The following is a 23053-nucleotide window of genomic DNA, read 5'->3' as shown; positions in this document are numbered from 1 at the left end:
CTGTAGCTTTCAGATAGCAACCTTGATACAATATGTAATGTCAGGTTCTGCACTGCAACCCTTAAAATTCATCCAATAATGACTTGTGCCATAAAGTAGAGTTAATGAGCATCTAGTTTGTCATTCTAGAATGTTCTGTCATTTGGTAGGTATAGTTTTCCATACAGTAACCTTATGTATACCGGTACTTCTGTTTTATTAATTTTTTTAGCATTTTATAATTTTTATATTTTTAGACTCGGATGTACTTTTTATGCTTTTTAATTGACTGTACTCCTCCCTCCTTATGCTGGGCTTTGACTATAATCAAGATTTGATGATGAATTACCCATATCTTTTCAGGTCCCAAATTTAAATAGTTACAATTTCAATTGTAAAGTGTTAAATTTTAATAGTAGAATTGCACCTTGTTTTGTTAGTTGGATATCAATATAACAAACAAATAAATGGTGCAAATAAATATAACAATATAACAAATAAATAAAGGTGCAAATAAAATAGGTTTCATGTTCATATTTTATTGTTATTGGAGTTTAATAAAAGGCAAATTTGTGCTATGAAATTCAAATATTTTGTCCCAAATTCCAGTGGCAACCCACATCAAAGCACAGGTGAACTTTTGAAATGGTGACCTTCAGAAATACAAAATTAAAGAATGTTTCTATTTGTTTTCCATTGACTGGCAAACACATTGGTGCAAAACCTGGGAATCAGTAAGAGATACAGTTTCTCTGAAAGATGCTGTTGATACTTTTTCAGTTTTGATGGACCTTGATTACTGCTTACAACATAAATAAAACACCAGTTGTCTGAGGGTCTCTGTTATTGTGGAAGTGATATTGTTATAAATGTCTACATCTATAACTATGAAAAGACCTCTTTAGAAATGCATAGGATAAAGCTCCAGTAATGTGATACTTCTCTAATCTATTCACTGCCTTTACTTTGGGTAGCATTTTCTCAGTCTCCCCTGAGGTTGCCTGTGACAATCAATCTCAGATATGTCACTCTCTAGACATTATAAAATGATGAGTACTGGATGGCAAGAGATATATTGTACTTTGATATTCATGCCATGCAAAGTCATTGTAACAAAGGTTATAGATAAACAGTACAATGAGCTATATTCATTGATGACAGAAAAGAAGTACAAGAATAATTTTTTGATATGATCAGCCAATACATCTGGAAGGGACAACTTTTTGTTGTTATTTTAGTGAAAGACAATGTATTTGTTGAGAATGGCTTCCTGAAAAATGGTAGATGAGATTGAAGGACCAGTGGCTATAACTAAAAGACACAGGTCTCATTTTCTGCATCCTTTCCTCACCTTTTTCTGGCACTCATTATTTCTCTTCTTCTGACACTCTTTTTTCATAATAACCTGCGCAAAGCAGGCTGCTTTGGCTGGATGGAGGGAAGGAAGGAGGGAGAACATGAATCTCTCTTGTAAAGCTTGAATTTATCAGTTACTTAAATCTTTTGGCATGAACCTGAAGGCCTTTGCTGTACACAATACTGAATTAAAGGGTCTGAGACTCTTCCTCATGTTCATTTCAGATTGCTTTCAAATGTTATTTTGGAGTTTCAGGAAAATATTTGATAAGCTCGAGTTTGAAACCAGAAATGCTTTCTGTGGCTGGGGAACTTTGAAGTGAATATATGATATGCATCTTTCCATTTGTATTACACATCGGATACAGGTAGAGCAAATATTAAGCCATATAATGTGTTATCCTTGGATCCTTTTTAAAAATGTTTGTGGCTAACATTTCTGTAGGGTTTTGTAATCCACATAAAACCGCTACCAACTGACATTAAATCTCTACCTGATGACAGTTCTGCAAGAACTTTTGTGCCTCCCAGCTTAGGCTAAAGCTTTTTTCCTTGATGGTAGTTAAGGTAGATCATCAGAGCTTTTGTCAGTTTATCTCAGTTTTGCCATCAAAGAAATAAAACCGAGGTCAGCATCTATTTGCATTGAATTCTACTGAGTTTTTGTAATTTTAACAGAAATTGTGGGGAGGGGTGGTCTAATTTCTGATGACATTGCTGTATGATTTATGAGTCTGGCACTAAATGTTCTTCTTCATTCCCTGATTAGAATTACATTTGTTGGCATTAATTTAAAACAAGGAATATCATATTTGGGTAACAACATAAGCACATTTTACACATTGTCCTAGCATAAAAAGAACTAAGAAAAAACTAAACTATATTTTTATATTTCTTTCATTCATTTTTTAAAAAAGAATCCTTTGCATAAGAACCTTAGATATCCTGTCATGGCCCTGTCAGAGCCTGAGTCTGAGGATGAGACAAAGCTAAAGCCAATGGAGGAATGACTGGAGGAGCAGGATGAGGCAGTCCCAGGTCCCTTGGGCCTGGGAAGGGTTGCCAGTGAGAGCAAGAGGGCGCAGGAGGACCATGCAACGGGGGAGGAAAGGGCAGGCAGTGTCAAGGGTAAATGCCTTAACTGTGCCAGGGGTCAGCTATAGTGCAGCAGTGCAGGGGTTAATCCAAACTCCCACCTGTCCAGCTCCTCCCACTAACCACTCCTTACCCAAGTCTCCGCCTTCTGGCATAAAAGGTGGGCACGCTCTTCCTTGCTCCTCAGATCCAGATGTTGCAAGTGTTGTTGAGATGAACCTGTGAATAAAAGAGATTTAATTAATCCACTGACTCATGTCTTGCTGTTGGGCCTGATCCATGAATCCTCGTAACAATTTGGTAGCAGAGGATGGTTGGATGGCCCAATAATCTCCGAACCTACAACGAAGACACATCCCTGCCTACGAGATGGCGACTCCACCGAAGCAAAGGGACAGCAACCCAGCAGGATCGCCAGGGAAGGCAGAAACCAAGACTGATCCCAAAGCCATCACAACGGAGGAAAGGAGGGAGACCAACAAAAGGGAAATAACGAATCCCGGTGATCAGGAGGAAGAAAAACTGAGGATCGACGTCCTAAGGCTGCTAAAAGAGCGAGCCAATGACAAAAATCTCCTCGCGGACCTACGAAGCTTCATAATGGACCGCGAGGTGGCGGGGAGCGAGGAAGACTCAGACCCGGAGCCCGAAGAACTGAACTCGGTGAGTGGATCGCCCCAGAACGACCCCACTACAGTCACCGAGCCCCACAGCCCCGCGCTAAATTCAAAACGGTGGCCATCTTTGACCACGTGGTCGGGCAAAATGGCCCACCCCCGCCCAATCAGAAGCCGGGATTCAAAATGGCCGGCGCGCAAAAAATATCCAACCCTAAGTGATGATGAAAACGACTGGGGCGAGGGGGCAGAGTCCGATTCGGGCCGCGGGGACCCCCCAACCGAGCGGCAAGTCGACGAGGCCATGAGGACCCTTGCCGCCGCCTTCGGCCCGGGCCTCAAAGTCACTAGAGGGGATCCGGAAGGGCCCAAACGAAAGGGAAGGCGAGGAGAGGGGCACCGGAACGCCCACCCGAGGGTCGACGATGCCCACGCCAGCACACCAACCCCCCTGCGCATCCCAAGGACACCGCGCCGCCGATCGCCCGGACCGCACACCCCAGAACGCAGGGACTGGGCCAGCTACTTACTTTCGTCGCCGAGACCCCAGCACCGCCAGGATCTTCACCCTGATGAAGCCGCTGCTGACCGCCACCGTCCGGAGCGCACCTGGACCCCCAAGACCGAAGTCGAGGCCTACCCAGCCGATGGAGACCTCTACGCCGGAGCCGCGATGAACAGGTCCTTCCTCGACGACGGCAGGGCAGAAATGGACTTCGCGCATGCGCTCTTCCGCCTAGAAGAAGAAAAGAGAAAAAAATTACAAAGCGGGACTTTTAAAATGCCGGCTAGCGTTCCCATGCCGTATTGCTGTTATAGGCACATAAGGAACCATGGACAGCAGCCAGCAGTAAGTAACTTTACAAATAATGCTGGGAACTTACCGAGTGACTTTCCTAAGTTGAGGATGGATGGGGGCAATATCCTAGAGTGGTCACAGCAGCTCCAGGTAGTGTTCCTAAAAGAAAATATGTCACATTTTATTAATGACCCCCCAGAGAAACCTTGGTCCTTGGAATTGGACTGTACGCACCATAGGGCTTTTTACCTTTTAATTGCAAGCATATCTCCCACGATCTATCACTGCATTGGTCATAATCTCACAGTATCTGAAATCATACAGAAAATGTTTGGGTTGTATTACAGTGAAAGTGTGTCCACCACTACCCAGATCTCCAAAGACTTCTTCTCTGCCAGACTAAAACCAGGGACCCCCATAAGTGAGCACCTAGTGTCCTTAAGCGCTACCAGAGCAGAACTCCACCTTAGGGGGGAGGTCATATCCGATCAGATCATGAAGAGTGTAATAATTAACTCTTTAGATCATTCATGGGACAGCTTCTTATCACACTTAGATACCATTAGCCTAGGCTTGCTATCCGTGGAAAAGCTGTCCAACAAACTTATAGCAGAAGACAATCTCAAGAGGAGCCGCTCTGGCCCCTCCAGAGAGCATAAGAGCGAGAAAAGAGTAGTCTTCCAAGAGAAACAGCACGACATATCAGAGTGTTATATCTGTGGGTCAAGGGGGCATCTCAAGAGAGACTGCCCCAAGAACTACAGGGAGAGAGGCAGACCTGAACATAGGTTCAGGCAAACAGAGAGACGCACCTCTGAGGAGAGATACAGGCGCAGAGATTCACCCAACCCCAGAGATAGAAGAAGGAACAGAGACAGCTCACGTGACAGCAGAACGGGGTCATTATATGGGATAGGAGAACGCACTCACATAACACATCAGGGCAGAGACACCAATTCATGGCTCCTAGACTCCGGAGCCTCCAACCACACCACATACAACCAGAAACTGCTCTCATCGTTCCAAAGGGAGGATTTCTCAATCAAGGTTGCAGACCAAAGCGAGGTTAAGGTAACAGGCAAGGGGACAGTTATATTGCCAGGAGTAGGGGAAATAGAGGGGGTACTGCTGGTCCCGGAGATACCCCACAACATATTGGCCGCAGTAAAACTCAGCAAGGAATCAGGGGTTAAGGTGACCTTTACGGAAGGGAATGTTCAAGTCAGCAAGGGCGGAAAGGACATAGGGAGAGTGACCATCAGTCAAGGGTTACCTCATGTAACGTTCTTTGAGGGTAGCACACACAGCATATACACCAGCTCGGAAAGCATAGAAGACCTTAACCAGAGCAGAATTGAAGGAGGACAGGTAGATGAGGGAGAGGTAGAGAACAAGAAGAACACGACACTAGAGACACAACACAGCAGACACACTCAGAGAGGGCCCTCGATAGGCAAGCCCATGCACAACGACTGTGCACACCTATTACACAGGAAGCTAGGGCACGCAAGTTTCCCCGTAATCCAAAAAATGGCCAACTGTACAGAGGGCATCAAAATAAAGAGCTGTGAAAACTACCTCGAGTGCTCGGTGTGCAAATGTTCTAAGTTAAAAGTCAAACCCAGGCCTAAGAAGTCATCACGCGCTGCCAAACAGATATTCAATTTAGTCCACATGGATTTGGTAGGGCCCCTAAGGCCATCCATAAAATACAAAAAAAGATACTTTCTCACCATCGTGGACGACTATAGTCGATATGGCTTCGTCTATACCCTAAAGAGAAAGGATGAGGCCTTCCAAAAATTCAAAGAGTTCTACAAAAGGGTAGAGACACAGAACAACGCCCAAATCAAGCAAATCATGACTGACAGAGGGTCCGAGTTCCTATCAAGGGACTTCTCCCATTGGCTCAGATCCAAGGGCGTGCTTCACTTTACGTCGTCCCCATTTTCGGCCTTTCAGAACGGGGTCGTAGAACGACGAAACTCAACATTGCAAACAATGGTCAGGTGCGCCTTAGAGGACGCGGGCATTGGCCAACACTTCTGGTCTGAGGCCTTGGTTTACTCCAACTACACACTTAACAGAACATGGTCCAGTGTGATAGACAAAACGCCATACGAGCTCATGTACAACAAAAAGCCACAAATAGCACACTTACACGTATTTGGCGTAACCGCCGATGTCCACATACCCAAACAGCTGCGCAGAAAAGGGGACAAAGTATCCAGAAGACTGAGGTTCATGGGGTATGAACCGGGAACCAAGGGCTTCAGGTTTGTGGACAGTAACGACAGGTTCGTGGTATCTAGGACGGCGGCATTCCATGAGCAAACCAACTGGTCCAGGATACATTTGAACGAGGTGCCCAACAAGCTAGAAAGTAGGCCAGACGAGCAAGCACAAGACAAACACGAAAAGGTGAATAGACAGGAAAAGAAGGGACCCAAACCCAACCTCCAAGGCATCAAGATTGGGGAGTGGAAAGGGAATCATCCCAAGATAAGTGTAGACTCGCTGACACAAAGGGAGGCCAGGTACTTACATGACACCGAACAGACAATAGACAGACCGGTCAGGTCGACCAGGAACCAGTTACCAAGGAGGCTAAATGATTACGTGATGCACATACACACGAACCACGTCACACCAAACTCATACGAAGAGGTATTAAGGCTACCTCAAGAGGAGAGAACAAGGTGGGAGTCCGCCATGGCCAAAGAACTGGACAGTCTGAGAGAACTAGAGGTCTACACCCCGGCCAAGGTCCCCGAGGGCAAAAGCGCGATAGGCACCCGATGGATCTTCAAGGTCAAGAACCTTGAGGGTGGCCAAAACCTATACAAAGCCAGGCTAGTGGCCCAGGGGTTTGCTCAAAGGTTCCCAGAGGACTACACTGACACCTACTCACCCACCGTGAGGACAGAGAGCGTCAAAAGTGCCCTGGTCATCGCCTCCCTACTAGGACTAGAGGTACACCAGTTCGATGTGCAGACAGCTTACCTGCACGCCAACCTAGATAAGGAGATATACGTCAAGGCGCCACACAGTAAAAGGACCAACAGGGGGGACACCTGGCTGCTTCGCAAAAGCCTGTACGGACTTAAACAGTCAGGTAAACACTGGTATGAGTGCCTGGTTGAGGTCTTGAAGTCAATGGGATTCGCAGCAACCGTGGCCGACAACTGCTTCTTCACCAGGAGAGTGGGGGACTCGCCAGAATACATCCTAGTATACGTGGATGACATTCTCTACATCAGCAAACACGAAAAGAATCGCAAGGCCTTCGCCAACAGACTAAGCGAACACTTCACCTTAAAATACTTAGGAAGAATAAACCGGTACCTGGGCGTGCAGGTCAGTGAAACCCCCAAGGGCTTTCAACTGTCCCAAAAGGAAAAGATAGAGGAATTACTCCACAAATGTAACATGGCAGATGCCAAGGGATGTGATTCACCCATGCAACCGGACTTTCTGAAAAACATGCATGACGAATCACCTGAGTTTGAAGACAACACGCTGTACAGGTCAATCATAGGCTCACTCCTGTATATCGCTAACTGGACAAGGCCAGACATTGCGCTATCAGTTAATCTGTTGTCCAGACACGTAGGCAAACCCACCACATACCACTGGGACACAGTGAAGAGGGTACTAAGGTACCTGAAACAAAGCGCCAATGCGTGCCTAATCCTAGAACCAGAAGCATCTGATGAACCTGTCCTCTCCTGCTACGCCGACGCTGACTGGGCTGGAGATATCAAAAGTAGGAAAAGCACATCAGGGTACATATTCTACTTGAACAATAGCCCTGTGCATTGGTACACAGGTAAACAAATCTTGGTAGCCACCTCGACCACTGAGGCAGAATACATATGCCTCTCCAAAGCCGCCAACAACCTTATCTGGTTCGACGACCTACTCGCCAGCGTGTGGAGAGAACCAACTTACCCGATAAACATCTATGAAGACAACAAGGCCGCCATAGAAATATCCATGGCCGACGCCGTAGGGCAAAGATCAAGACATATCGACATAAAATACAAACACGTGAGACAGCTCTCCAGAATCGGGTTCATAAAGGCCATTCATTGTGACACAGAAGAACAGACTGCAGACATACTCACAAAACCACTGCAGGGCAAACAGCATTCACACCTAGTGTCCAAACTCAATATCCGCCCCAGAGTGCCAATCAATCAGTCAGGCATACAGACACATGTTAGGCATTTAGAGGGGGATTTGTCAAGGGTAAATGCCTTAACTGTGCCAGGGGTCAGCTATAGTGCAGCAGTGCAGGGGTTAATCCAAACTCCCACCTGTCCAGCTCCTCCCACTAACCACTCCTTACCCAAGTCTCCGCCTTCTGGCATAAAAGGTGGGCACGCTCTTCCTTGCTCCTCAGATCCAGATGTTGCAAGTGTTGTTGAGATGAACCTGTGAATAAAAGAGATTTAATTAATCCACTGACTCATGTCTTGCTGTTGGGCCTGATCCATGAATCCTCGTAACAGGCAGTGGAGCAGATGAGCGATGGAGCTCTGGTGATGAGCAATTACCTCCCCCCCTTGATCCCCGAGCATGAAGAATGGAGAGGAGGCAGGATCAGCACAGCGCAACCCGACAACTTGGGAGGAGGGCACCCTGCCCCTCTTCAACATGGCTCATCTGGGGAATGAGATTTAAAGAGATGCTGTTGGGGGTGGAGGCATTTGTTGGAGCCTCATATGCAGTTGCTGATGTCTGGATTTTGCTGTGCTTTGTCTGTGTAACTTGCCCGGTTTTCCTGCCTCACTGGACATCTTGCCTTGTTTGCTGCCTTGCTAACTTTGCTTACTGGACTTCTCACCTCCAGAGGCTGTTGTGTGTGTGAGAAAGAGCTTTGCTCCAGGACTTGCAGTAAATGTGGGGACATTTGGGGGAAAGTTGGAGCAATAAAGGGGAGTTAGAACTGTTCTCTGGCTGTGGTGCTTCCATGCCTCGCCCCGGAACACATCCACTATATATGATATTTTATTATATTATATGGGTGATATACACTTGATTTCATTTGCAGCAGGTATATAAATGTGAAATACTGTATAAGCCATGGTCAGAAAAAAGTTGCCCATGGCTGCCCTAGCAACTTATTTGCAACCACAACTGTATTAATTTTTTTCCAAGGTCAAGTGTATTATTCATCTCAAATAAAAATATATCTGCTGCAAACGAAATCAAGTGTATATCACCATATAATAAAAACACAAAGCACCTCTGAACAATCCAGGTATATATTTTTCTTTTTTCTGACCATGGCTTATACAGTATTTCACATTTATGTGTGTTTGTGTAGGAGTTGTGGTGATAGCGATGATTACAAAGTGGATTGTTCAGAGGTACTTTGTGGTGAGCTCTTTCTATTAGATCTCTGACATTCATATTTTGTATATGTGTGTGTTTGTGTAGGGGTATGGATGTAATTGAGTCCACCCCTTTATGTTGAGAATTGCACCCTCATTGGGATTCTAAATGAGATATTTGTAACTTTACTAAAGGCAGCTGATGGCACATATTTTGGATTATAACTTCCTTAGGGACAAAGAGCTGCCTAGTTTTATTTGGAAATTCTGAAAAGTGCCAAGCATATTAATGTATTTTGTTATATACACTGATATTTTTAGGTGTTGGTTTTAGTACATTTTGGGATATTTATGTAGGTCAAATTCTAATACTAATTGACTAATTACACTTCCACAATTTACATGTACACTGGGACATAAATATTCTGAGCTTTGATTTTTTTTTTTACAAGGCGTTACGCCTCCCTTTCTCTCAAGCACAAATATATGCACAGAAATAAAAGCTTTCTGCAAAACTGCATATCATTTTCAAGTATATGAAAATTTATGTGCATGATTTAAAATATATAGTTTAAAAATTCAGAAACTGATGAGGAAAGAAATGAAAATGCATATAGGAGTAGCACAGAAAGATCTAGCAGATTTGTCCATCTCTGGGCACATCATTTGTATATCGCATGAGTAAATCATTGAGTTGGCCTTTCTGCATCAAAGGACTTGCTACAGGTATTCTGAGTAGCACTGTGAGTGCACAGTTCTACTCCCTGTATAAGTTGTTGCAGCTAATATAGACCTTTGAAGTTTACAATCACAATATAAGCAAGATGAAAGGGTGAAAAGCCTGCTTTGATTGTTGTATGCTTTGCTGAGTGTACTTAACAGCACCTCATTAAATAAATTCTATTCTGTAAAGGCATAGAACAATTTACAGAGAGGACTAATACTGTAGGTAAAAATGATAGTAATTTTCCTCCTGAAGAGTCCATGTCCAAAGCTCATTTAATTCCAATGAAAAAATAATTGTTGTTTTTTAAAAAGTAAGTAATAAATATTTAAGACTGTAAAGGTAGATAATAATTTGTGATAAATGTAGAATAATACAACAAATTCAATAGCACATGTATATGGCTACCCAAAATAATATATACCCAAAACCCAAAATAAATTTGCCTGGAAGATTAAAATGAAACTGGCTAATTTCTTGCTGGTTGTGTAAACTAAACTTTATTTAAATCCTATCATATATCAAAGAGGAAGAAACAACAAAAATTTTTGATATGCTGTTGATACAACTGTCCTCTCAGAAACCAAAGGAGGCCTGAAAGATCTGATTCAAAGGATTAAAGAAGAAAGTGAGAAATTTGGCCTCTTCCTGACCATCAAAAAGAACTACTGCAAAGAATGAAAAATGTCAAAATACCAACTGGTGGTGAAGAGATTGAATGCATGCAAGAATTCACTTTCATAGGATCATAGATCATAGCAGTATAGAAATAAAGCATTGAATTGCACTGGTTGCAGAGCATGAATCACATATGGAAAAGCGAGGATATCAGCCTGGCCAGTAAATGCAGATTTAGTTCATACTATCATATTTCCCACAGCTACTTTTGGTTTAAAAAGTTGGATCATGTACATTATCCATTATTTCTAGTCTCTAACCACTTATACCATTTGTGCCAGATTATATCATATTCCGTATCTTCCTTTTCTTTGAGCTCTTTTGTTAATTTGTCCATCTCAGCACATTCTAGGATTAGGAATAGAGGTGAAATTCAGAAATGGAAAGAATGAATATGACGATGTATAGAATGTATAAAATCAATATGATTGTTAAGAAGTACAAGGTAATTAAAAGAGAAAGGGACAAGAAGAAAATGGAATAGCATAAAGGGAAACAGGAGAGAATGTAAATTTTAGAAGATGACCACCACGAAATAGCTGTTAAAAGATGTGTGTTTTGTATTTGTCATATTGTGTTATAATAAAAATAATTTAAAATAATAATAATAATAAAAAAATAAAAAATTGGATCATGTAAAACTAGACAGGAACAAAATTGACTTGTTCCAACTCTTCTGCTTGTAATGGTCAGTGGTAAAAAGAAATGAGTCTTCCTGAAAACATGGCAATTAGACACCATCAAAGCTGACACAAACAAGGGCATGGATCACCTGAAAGAAGCTATAAAAGATAGAACAATGTGTTGAGAACTGATCCATAGAATTGCTGAGAATTGGACATGATTGAATAGATAGCTTCAATCCCTCCTCCTCCTCCTCCTCCTCCTCCTTTTCCTCCAAAAAAGTGTGAAACTTTTTTCATATTGTGTGCTTTTTTTCCCTAGCGCATTTTGAACTGGTGTAATCCTTTGGCTTTTTTCTGTTTCATTTCTTTCTACATTTCTGTTTGGAGATGAATTCATGACATATAAATTTTATACATAATAAATAGGGTTTATTTTTTTAAAAAAGAATGGCAATTGCAATTGGCTCCCATCTGCTCTTATTTTCATAACCCACACTGTGTCTTTTGGGATTGCATAGCCCTAAATATTTTGAAATAAATGTAATAATATTTTTGCTTATACCTTGACCACATTTACAATGAAGTCTTTTTCTTTGTATGAACTACATTTTGGATGTTAAAATCGACCTTTATATTGGGAATATGGAAAGCCATGAAACAAGGTATTTTTTTAAAGAAATTAAAATAGCGAATTCATTCTTTTATCTAGTAATATTATTCTCCATTTTCAGAAAGGAATGTTTCCTAAGATATCTGTTATAATCTGTTCAGCCCAAGCTGAGGAAATAGTAGCCATTATCTCTTCTTCAACCTGCACCCCAGTTCTAAACAGAATGGAGAATAGGAAATACACAAAAAATAATAATTTAAACCCAAAGTAGTTACAGCTAGTAGTAATAATGCAACATTTCATAATAATTATGTCAATATTTAAACTGACAGTGAGGAATCTTCAAGCATTATAGGCTTTTTTCTAATTTCAATATTTCTTAACAATTAGAAACTCAATATGTGAAGTTTTAGTGAGAGGAAATTACTAGTTGTTGAATATCTACTATCAATTGAACATTAAAGGATTAGAAATACAATGCTAATTTCTTTTGTACTATTTTAATAGCTTCATGATTTCAACTTCCAAATAGAAATTGAAATATTAAAAGTTTGGAATATTTGGTAGTGTGCTAATCCTGTTAAAGGTTATATGATAAGGAAATAATTATGAGGTACAACACTTTGTATCATAGATGGTCATACCGTTTAGGAATATTGGTAACTGAAATATCTCTATGTTTTAATCTAACTACCTATCTATCTAGTTATCTACCTATTTTTCATGAAGGCGATTATGGATATAACCATCGATGTACTTTTCTACTTTGTGGAAAATTATTTTATTTTATTTATTTATTTTGTCAAGCATGTATTTTATGACAGATACAAGTGTAAACATAATTATAAATACATGAAAAGGATATGAATAAAAAAAAACATTAGGACAGGGAGAGTAGGCACTCTGGTGTGCTTATGTACGCCCCTTACATACCTCTTAGGAATGGGGTGAGGTCTACAGTAGACAGTCTAAGCTTAAAGTTTTGGGGATTTGGGGAAGAAACCACAGAGTCAGGTAGTGCATTCCAGGCATTGACAACTCTGTTACTGAAGCTGTATTTTCTGCAGTCTAGTTTGGATCAGTTTACCATGAGTTTGTGTCTAATGTGTGCTCTTGTATTGTTTTGGTTGAAACTGAAGTATTCATTGGCTGGTAGGACATTGTAGCAGATGATTGTATGTACTATGCTTAGGTCAGACCGAAGACAGCGAAGTTCTAAATTGTCTAAGCCCAAAATTTTGAGTCGGATGGCATAAGGTATTTTGTTGCGAACAGAGGAGTGGAGGACTCTTCTTGTGAAATATCTCTGGACTCGTTCGATTGTATTAATGTCCGATATGCAGTGCAGGTTCCAGACAGATGAGCTGTATTCAAGAATTGGTCTGAGAAAAGTTTTATATGCCCTAGTTTGCAGTTCAATATTACTGGAGAAGAAACTATGCAAGTTTCTTCACCTATGTTCAACTATGTGATGAGGAAATGCAAGAAAAAATATATTTTGTCACATTTTAAAGACTTTTTTCACAGGATAATTCTTCATTTTGGAGTATAACCTGAATCAGAATATAACCTGAACCTGATAGGTGGTCAGAACTGCTGATCACTTTTCTCAGCACTGAGACTTTAGAAATAACATTGTTGCTTAAACTTCCTGAAACCCTAGTAATTATAAGTTGGACACTTTTTTAAAAAAAAAACCAAAACTTTGGTTTGTGAAAAAGTCTCTTCTGCCTCGGGTCTCAAATGCTTTGATTTTCCCTTACTATGGTGAAAAAAATTGTCCAACTCTCTCTGGAAATTATTAAACATGTTTGAAATCATGAAAGATTAAGTCTTTAAGAACTTTTAAGGTGATACTGCACATCAAAGGAAGGAAAAAAACTACCAGGAAACATTCCTAACAAGATCTATTGTAAATTATTACAAGTTTCTGACAAGAGGAAAATAGTGTATCAAAATGCAGCTATAGGCCTATTGTACCATAAATCTTCAAATAGATTTTTGTTGCCTTGATCTAAACCGGTTTGTACTTGACTGAAATATAGTTGATAGAATTTCATTGCTATTAAATGGGATGAAAAAGCTGCAGGAAGAGACAAAGTTGTCCCACCATTAAGCAAATAACAGCTACCGTATTTTTTGGAGTATAAGACACACCTTTTTCCCCCCTAAAAGAGGGTGAAAATTTAGATGCGTCTTATACACTGAATGTAGCCCCGCCCACCCACTGGCCCCCACCCTTTGGCCTCTGCCTTACAGCAGTTACCTCCTTGCAGCAAATAGCAAGAAAAAACAGCTCCTTTTAGCTTCATCACAGCCTAATTAGCACAAGTTGCTTGGATCAGCATCCCGACTCTCAGCTGATTTACTCTCAGCTGTTTTGCAGGGCTCTGCTGCTTGCTGCAAAGACGTAAATTGCTGGAGCAGATTTTCTTTTTCCTTGTACTAATTAAGCTATGCTGAAAACGAAAATGAAAGTAAAGCAGGCTGTTCGCTGTTTGCTGCAACAAGGCAAAATTGCTCAGAGGCAGAGGGAGATTTCTTTTTCTTCTTTTCCTCACCAAAAAAGGTAGATGCTTCTTATACTCTGGTGCGTCTTATACTCTGTAAAATACGGTACTTCAGCAAATAGATTTTGGTGTCATGAAAGGGCAGCAGATTGTTTGATACTTAATTTGTTATTATTGTATTTTCCTTTGGGGTGCTTTTTCTGAAGATATTATTCTTATGTGCCAAAATAACTTTCTTCTTCCAGCTCAGGGTGCAAAAATATCCTGGCCTGCAAAGAAGAAAAAAGAGTTAAATTCTGGTTGGCAACTTTTGAGAGATGTCCTGCTTGTATCCTATAATGTAGTTCTGCACAGTATTACTGAAGGCATTTTGATTTTTACAAATGAATAATTAATAAGATGATAATAGAATACATTTAGTATCAGTATATACTTTAGCACAGCAGTAAAATCTACTATGCACATGTAGGTTGAATTAAATGAATATTTTGTGTATATGTTTATTATTGGATTGATAGACTACAGCACCTGTTCTGTTTAGAAAATGTTATATTCCATAAATTAAAAAAAATTTCTTACAAACATGTGAGATGGGGAGCTTTTTAAGCTTTCTATCTAAATTCTTGACATTTAGATAATGAGATCTGCAAATTGTATCTGTTTGTCTGTCAAAAAATATCCTCATGAATGTTGATAAAAATCTTATTGTCTTTTAATAGCTTTTTCTGTAACATCTATTTGACCAAATTTCTTGGCTTGTATGTTACAGCTCTTTATTTGTAATTCAGATTTTCATAGATATCTTAAACATGAAAGATAAGTAGAATAATCTGTTAGTCAATTCTTCCCCTATCGGAATAATTGGAAATTAGTAAAACATTGTATTTTAATTACCACTTGTTGCAGAGAACAAAGCTTGATGGTCTTTAAGAAATAATAATATTGATAATTAGTGTGTGTTTACCCATGTAAAATATTCTTGTTGCCTTGTCCAATCTGAAAAGCCATTTCTTATGATTCCCTAGAGTGATGATGTTCTAATTTGTTAGTATTGAAATGCATATTTTCTAACTTTTGTACATGCAAATTTATTGCCTGCTAACTAGTTACTGCTCCAGCAGTTTGTGTTGCTAGCGGTTGTACTTACATTTGATTCATTAACTGTATAAATAAGGAATACATTCTGAAGCCTACAAATTCTGACAAGATGATCATACAGTCACATAAAGTAAAAGGAAGGAAGGAAGGAAGGAAGAAAGGGAGGGAGGGAGGGAAGAGGGAGAAATATGGGAGGAAAGGAGAAGTAGGGGAAAGGAAAGGAAAGGAAAGGAAAAGGTTGAGAAACAGATGATGTGAAATCAAAATTACACCAATTCTTTTTTCAAACTGAAATTATTTCCTGCTGAATAAATTTGCAATTTATCATTGCTTTCCTGATGTCATCAGCTAAACTCTGCTGAGAAAGTTTATTGGGGAATACCCAATAAATGACTACTTTGATTAGGAATATTTTTAAGTAGAAATCCAGGAAATATTTAATGTTCTAATACATGGGTGTCAAACCCGATTGCATCACGGGCTGTATTGTGACATATCGCGATGTAGGGGGATGTTTTTTTGCCTTTGCAGAGGTGGGGTGGGCGTTGCCTGTGGGGGCTGGGCATGGCCCGGGCAGGCTGTATTCCGCCTGCGGGCCTGCAGGTTTTTTTAAAAAAAATTGATTTATATGCCGCCCTTCTCCGGAGACTCAGGATGGCTTACAATGTGTTAAGCAATAGCCTTCAAACTTTTGTATATTTATACAAAGTCAGCTTATTGCCCCCACAAACTGGGTCCTCATTTTACCTACCTTAGAAAGGATGGAAGGCTGAGTCAACCTTGAGCCTGGTGAGATTCGAACTTACAGTAAAGCAGACAGCTGGTGTTAATCACAATGCTTTTAGTTTGCTGAGCCACCAGTCTCTTTTTTTGTTTGACAGGCCTGTTCTAATATTTGTATTATTTTAGTTGTTTTTATTTTGTAAATTTTGTTCACTGCAGAGTCAGCTGATGAGATTGTCCACTACATAAATTAAATAAATAAACATGAGCCAATTTGTTAACCACAGTTGACTTAAATGTATAAAATTATAAAAACAGTTGTAGCTACTTTTAGAAAATAATACAATTACTTACTTTTTCCTGGGCAACTGACTCAAGAGAAGGATTCTCTTTCAGTATGTTAAGTAATCATGCTTTTGCCACTATTTTGTGGTGAATGAACAAAATGAATAAAAATGAGCTATTTAAAATGAACAAAAATTGAAACCAGATTTAACTGTGATGTTAATAGATCAGTTTAATGGAGTGTCGTGGTGACCTAAAGGTGAAGATTCTTGCCTCCCACTTGGAAGGTTGAGAGTTCAATCCTAGGCATTGACAGATGTTTCTTTCTCAGGGTGCAAAGGGAAAATATCTGATGCAAATTCCGTGTAGGCATCAGGAAGGGCACCTGGCCAGTAAACACTCAGCTTCACTCAGTTGCCTCGACCTCATCCTGAATAAAGGGATTAAAGAGATCAGTTTAATATTTATGACTTGGCCTTGATACTACAGTCTGCTTTCCTGTCACATTTGTTGTACGGTAGTCTTATATATACAATAATGTGATAACTGGGAAATCATGTATTTCTTATCTAAAGCTGTTGCTTTATAAACACTGTATCATCATTTACAAATTTAAGAAATAAGCACTTTTTCATAGAATCATGGCTTCTATGATTCATAAAACATAGAATTATAGCACTGCAAAGAGCTTTTTAAGCCACCGCGCCCCGTTCTTTGCTCCTTGCAGGAACCCAATTTCTCATGCTTAACAGATGTCTGTCCAGCCTCTGCTTGAGCATATCTTAAAAAGAAGAACAGCCCAAAACTGTTACAAAGTCTTTTATTAGAAGGACCCTTTTTTTGTATCATTATTATGTTTACAAGTTATCTTTGCGCTTTTTGAAATATGTTTCTCATGCTGGTTCTTTGCAGATACCTCAAATCAGCTATGCATCTACAGCTCCAGAACTGAGTGATAACACAAGGTATGATTTTTTCTCTCGTGTGGTCCCGCCAGACTCCTATCAAGCCCAAGCTATGGTTGACATTGTGACAGCACTTGGATGGAACTATGTGTCAACATTGGCATCAGAAGGGAACTATGGGGAAAGTGGTGTAGAAGCTTTCACTCAAATCTCTAGGGAAATTGGTAAGTGAATCTGTTTTAAAAATTATATTATGGGCGTGAATTTTAAATCCTGGGCATGGCCTGCATGATTCATGTAAAACAATGATATATTTGATGAGAACAATGTGACATACTAGATGGGACAGCCTGCTCTACCCACCTCCACCAAGACACAACTGCTTCTTTTTAATCACTGCTTATTAGGATGGTCTATGTAGAATGGAAACTTTGTTTTAAAAAAAGGAGACCTGGGAGTTTAGGAACATACAAATTAAATTGTGGCCGGATGGAGCTCTTTTAAGTAGATTGAGATCCTACTAATATATTGCATGAGTGATTTCACTGAGGTCATTTCCACCTGGAATTTGAAATGCAGTACTTAAATAAAAAGGGACGCAGTGGCTCAGTGGCTAAGATGCTGAGCTTGTCTATCAAAAGGTCGGCAGTTCAGTAGTTCGAATCCCTAGTGCCACGTAATGGGATAAGCTCCTGTTATTTGTCCCAGCTTCTGCCAACCTAGCAGTTCGAAAGCACGTAAAAAATGCAAGTAGAAAAATAGGGACCACCTTTGGTGGGTAGGTAACAGTGTTCCGTGCGCCTTTGGTGTTTAGTCATGCCGGCCACATGACCACAGAGACATCTTTGTACAGAGCTGGCTCTTCGGCTTTGAAATGGAGATGAACACCTCCCCCTAGAATCAGGAACGACTAGCACATATGTGCAAGGGGAACCTTTACCTTTACTTAAATAAAGTTATCACTCAGAGAAAACTGCATCAACTTTGTCCCCCCTCTTTTTTTAACCTTTCTGAGAATCTGCCTGTTCTATATTGACAAACTGGTTGGAAAACCACTTTGGAGGAATGTGAAAGTTTTCTTTCAGGCAATTAGATAAAGTATTATAATACGTAAGAAATTTTGGTTTGAAGCACTGGTGTTGGTCATTTTTATGGCAGTCCATAAAGGTCAATTTTTCTTCTCATTCAACTGACTCTTGATATATCCTAATTATTATTTTTAGGATAAAATATTTTTGATAAGTCAAAGGTTATAAACATGATTCCCATTGCTTTGGATCTCACCTATTCTATTTTAATTAGAATAGTTACTTTTTGTATTAAAAAAACCCTGGATTTCTTTAAAGAACTGTAGATGTTTAGTCATTATAAAATGATAAAAAGAGGTAGCAATGGCCAAGGTCTAAAGTGTGCATCAGTGAATTTTAATCTGATAAATAATTCTTATATTACATATAGAAAAGAGAAGTCCACATGTGATAATTCTACTGTTGATATCCACCTGGAAAATAAACCACCTTGGATATTTCCCTCTTTCAAAGATTTCAAAATAATAGGCCTGAGTCAAAATACATTTTATTTTCAAGATGCTTCATGAGATAGGCTAGCCTGAAAAAATGTGACTGAATTATGGACTACCTTTATAGGTTGAACCAAAATTTGATTCATGATATCTTATTCCACACTGGCATTTAGAAGATATTTATTCTAAACATGTATTGAAGCAATTTCATATAAAACAAGTAGTGCAAAACGTTATTGTAAGTTCTGTTCTGACAAATTTTGGTTAAGACATTTTTACCTTCATATCTAGGAATATTGAAATGTTGTTATGTTAAAATTAGTTACGTTAAATGCATAGAAGCAGAAATATGTGCCCTATGGAACATGTTTAGCATGGACTGTATCTAAGTTGCAAAGACCTGATTTCTTCTATTGAATGCACCCTTCAAAGTGATTTTACCTGTTAGGTTGATTTCACCTTTTGGGCTGGGCACGCTGTGTAAAAATAATTAAAGTGCAAATGATGGATGGATGACTCAAGCAAATAATCACTTGGAAGACTAAACTTCTGGTCCTGATGACCGACCCAGACTGAATCTGCAAATAATGACTTTACTAAACAGAACAGAACAGAGCCTTGATAGTACAGTGGTTTAGTGCACCCTGTTATTAACACAGCTGCCTGCAATTTCTGCTGGTTCGAATCTCTCCAAGGCTCAAGGTTGACTCAGCCTTCCATCCTTTCTAAGGTAGGTGAAATGAGGACCCAGTTTGTGGGGGCAATAAGCTGACTTTGTATAAAATATACAAAAGAATGAAGGCTATTGCTTAACGCATTGTAAGCCGCCCTGAGTCTCCGGAGAAGGGCGGCATATAAATCAAATTAAAAAAAAAAAAAAAAAGAAGTTCCCTGGAAGACTGGGTAACTCAGAAGCTTTGTCAGAACTCATTATAAACAAGTTATTTCTATTACTCTTTATATGTATATATAGAGCAAAATGCTCCTTCTTAGTAGTAGGAAACTTAACATATGCAAATAGATACTAGGATAATGTTAGGAAGCCATGCTCTTAAAATGTTATATATTTTGGAATTGGGGGAATACAAATGGTTTTTTTCTTTTTTATTAAAAATGATCTGTGTTCATTCTTAAAACAATAACTTGCAAAAAAAGGTAAATTTTGTATTTTAGATTATGATCATTTGGCCTTTTAAAGATTCAAATGTTGTTTCTTGTTGTCCTTCTTTAAACGATTTAGAAAGGAAATGAAGATTGTCAGCTGAAGTGCAGCATAATGAAAAGGTCAATATGGAGTTTCAACAACATGTCACATTGTTATATTAGACATAAGCAGAGAGCACATATAAAGCAACAATAATATTATGTAGGGGATTTATTATTGCAATCAAATTCTTGATTTGAAAATACAGATATGCAAACTATTTCTTGAAATCCTATTTCAGATATTCTTGATTTAAGTTTTTTTTCAAGATGGTTTAGGCCTATATGTTCATTCTATGTCAATAGAATAAATCATGGTAAGATTTAATAACGTAGCTGAGAAGAACAGAATTAATCTGTTCACCTGTGATCTGAACAACTTATAATAGTTACGGAACATAAATGCATAAATGAAATGCAACACATTTCTTACCAGACTATATGTCGGCACTAGAGTAAATGCAGGTTGAAGTGCCTATATAAGATACATATGAGATGTACACAATGATACTTGCTTATGCATGAGAAATTTCCTGTGATAATTATAACTAACTGGATCTTAAGAACTAAACAACTGATTCTTTCCCTCAGTTAACTGGTCCTAACAGTCTATAATAAGCAATATTCTGAGCAACGTTGGTGGCAGGATTAAGCTCATTTACTGTGTTTCCCTGAAAATAAGATAGGGTCTTATTTTCTTTTGACCACCCCAAATAAGGGCTTGGCCTTATTATCGGGGGGGGTATCTTATTATTTTGGGGGTGCAGGAGGCAGCGAGCATGGGACTGGATGTCCTGTTACTGCCGTCGTCTCCCCTCCCTGTTCTTCATGTCGGCCGAGCAGCCCAACATGTCCCACGCCACTCCAGTGGCAACAGCTGCTTCTCTTCCCCGCCATTTCTTTATCGAGAGGGGTGGCAGGTGGGACGGGGGAGAAGCAAGACACATGGAGCAAGATGTGACTCCCCTTGCCGTCTCTTCTCCCTACCTCGCCGGGCATGGCAGGACTTCTTCCCCTTGCTTAGCCACCCACCCCCTTTAGGGATGCAATTTGGGGGTGACAGGTGGGGCGGGTGAGAAGCGGGATCCAGGTCTTACCTTTCAAACTCCGTCGCATTCCTCACCAGAGGAAATGGTGGGACTGGCTGCGCATGCGTGTTGGGGGGGGGTTATTTTGCAGGGGTGGCTTATATTATTGCATGTGCTGAAAAGCCCAATTGGGCTTATTATCCGGACATGTCTTATTTTCGGGGAAATACGATAGCATTAAGTAATGCAGACAAGTAAAATGCAGAGCAGAGCTTGCTTTACTTCTTCCAAATATTACACAAGGCAGGTCTGTATTATCAGTGGGGCAGTTAAGTTTATGGTAGAATCTTTTGCTTGGCCCCAAGAAGCAGATTCTTCTGAGTGTGATGAAGTTGTTTATTCTCAGATTTCTCCAACCGAGCCGAGCAAGATCGTTTCAGCACCTAAGGCAAACTAAGAGCCACATCTTATTTCTCCTGACATGATTAACAAGGAAGTGTTGATTTGCTCATTGCAGTTTGGGAGACCGGCAGCATTTTTATCAAGCTTTAACAGAATTGTCAAGCTTATTGCTTTTTCAATATCTCTTTACCCAGCAGTTTATCAAATATCAGTTGGTAAAGCCAGAACTTCCTTCTCCATAATTTTTTACATATGCAGACACATGCATGCAAACACACACACACACACACACACACACACACACACACACACATTTTTTTGAGCACCATGTGCCTGAACAAATGTCAGCAAGAATCTGATGGCAACCAGGAAACATTCTTGACATCTGGCAGTAGAGAATGATTAAACAAAGTCTCTCTAGGGTGCTGGCTTTTTGCTTGGTTCGGTTATTGTGACATTTTTATTACAAAATCCAGTCCATCCCCTAATGGAATATGGAATGCTGTAGAGCCAGGTTTATTCCTGTTAGTGGTCACTGAAGCATCAGGATAAATCCAGATGGAAAGTTGTTGCCTCTTCTGACTGGCAGTTAATGGAAGGAATGAAGACAAAACAGAAGACTCCAGCATATGATTAAGGGAAAACACTTAGCGCTTTTTGAATTCTCCCTCGCCTCCTGTTCTTAATACTGAGAACATCTGTCAATACAAAGGTGTTATTAGAAAAGACTGCAAGTAAAATGATTTGAGAAAGGAAGTGGGTTTTGTTTTGGTATTTTGGAAGATGTGTTGCAGAAATGCTTACTTGAGTCAGTCTAGATACAACATCTGCCTGTATTTCCCTTCTTCCTGTTGGGCTTTTTAGAAGAACTTTACAATAGACCTGCAAATGGCAAGATTTTTCCACTCCTTCAGTAATTTGTAACATTGTCTTGCTTTGGGTAAACATCTCCCTGCCAATAAAACTTTCAGAATATTGCAGCACAGAAGCGTCCACTAGCTGATTTCCAGGTAATAGAATGTTTTTTCTTCTAGATATAAGGAAGAACAAAAAAAAGTTATTTGCTTGGGAAATGTGAATATGCAGCCAAAATTGATTATCTACAAAGCACTAACTTCATGTACATGACTTCATGTGCATAATATGCCTGACACTTTGCCACAGAGTGAAGAAATGAAGGGGGGGGGATCAGAGACTATTCTTGTTAAAACAGGCTTTTCCATTAAAACAACAGATTTCATTTTGAAAATCATTTTCTTTTTTAAAAATATAACCCACTCAGAGTCCAAGGACAGCTTAAAAAAAACCCACACAAATATTTCATATTGTGAAATATGTAGTTTCAAAATCAGCTGAGAATATGAGGTTTGTTAGATTTTATCTGTGAATGTGAATCAGATTTATTTCCTTTTAGGTAAAGGTAAAGGTTCCCCTCACACATATGTGCTAGTCGTTCCCAACTCTAGCGGGTGGTGCTCATCTCCGTTTCAAAGCCGAAGAGCCAGTGCTGTCCGAAGACGTCTCCATGGTCATGTGGCCGGCATGACTAAATAC

The 23053-nt window shown here is 39.8% G+C and overlaps 1 protein-coding gene and 1 long non-coding RNA gene across 6 annotated transcripts in view; one reads left to right on the top strand and one right to left on the bottom strand.

Moving 5' to 3' along the window:
• GRM8 (glutamate metabotropic receptor 8) overlaps positions 1–23053 on the top strand; it is a 538008-nt gene that overhangs the window by 104563 nt on the left and 410392 nt on the right. For all 5 annotated transcript variants that reach the window (XM_034421356.3, XM_034421368.2, XM_060687140.2 and 2 more), the window contains exon 3: positions 17352–17568. In XM_034421356.3, the coding sequence (XP_034277247.1) occupies positions 17352–17568 (217 nt within the window). The remainder of the gene's footprint in view (positions 1–17351; positions 17569–23053) is intronic.
• On the bottom strand, positions 3631–4158 carry LOC148112916 (uncharacterized). Its single transcript, XR_015729003.1, has 3 exons — positions 4096–4158; positions 3932–4005; positions 3631–3783 (listed from the first exon to the last, which is right to left on the bottom strand). It is a non-coding gene; the product is annotated as an uncharacterized LOC148112916 (long non-coding RNA).

Source organism: Pantherophis guttatus, chromosome 7 (assembly GCF_059756535.1).
Source record: "Pantherophis guttatus breed Tessera chromosome 7, ASM5975653v1, whole genome shotgun sequence".
Lineage (NCBI taxonomy): Eukaryota > Metazoa > Chordata > Lepidosauria > Squamata > Colubridae > Pantherophis > Pantherophis guttatus.
Note: the sequence above shows the minus strand (reverse complement) of the source record. Positions and strands in the feature narration are given on the sequence as shown.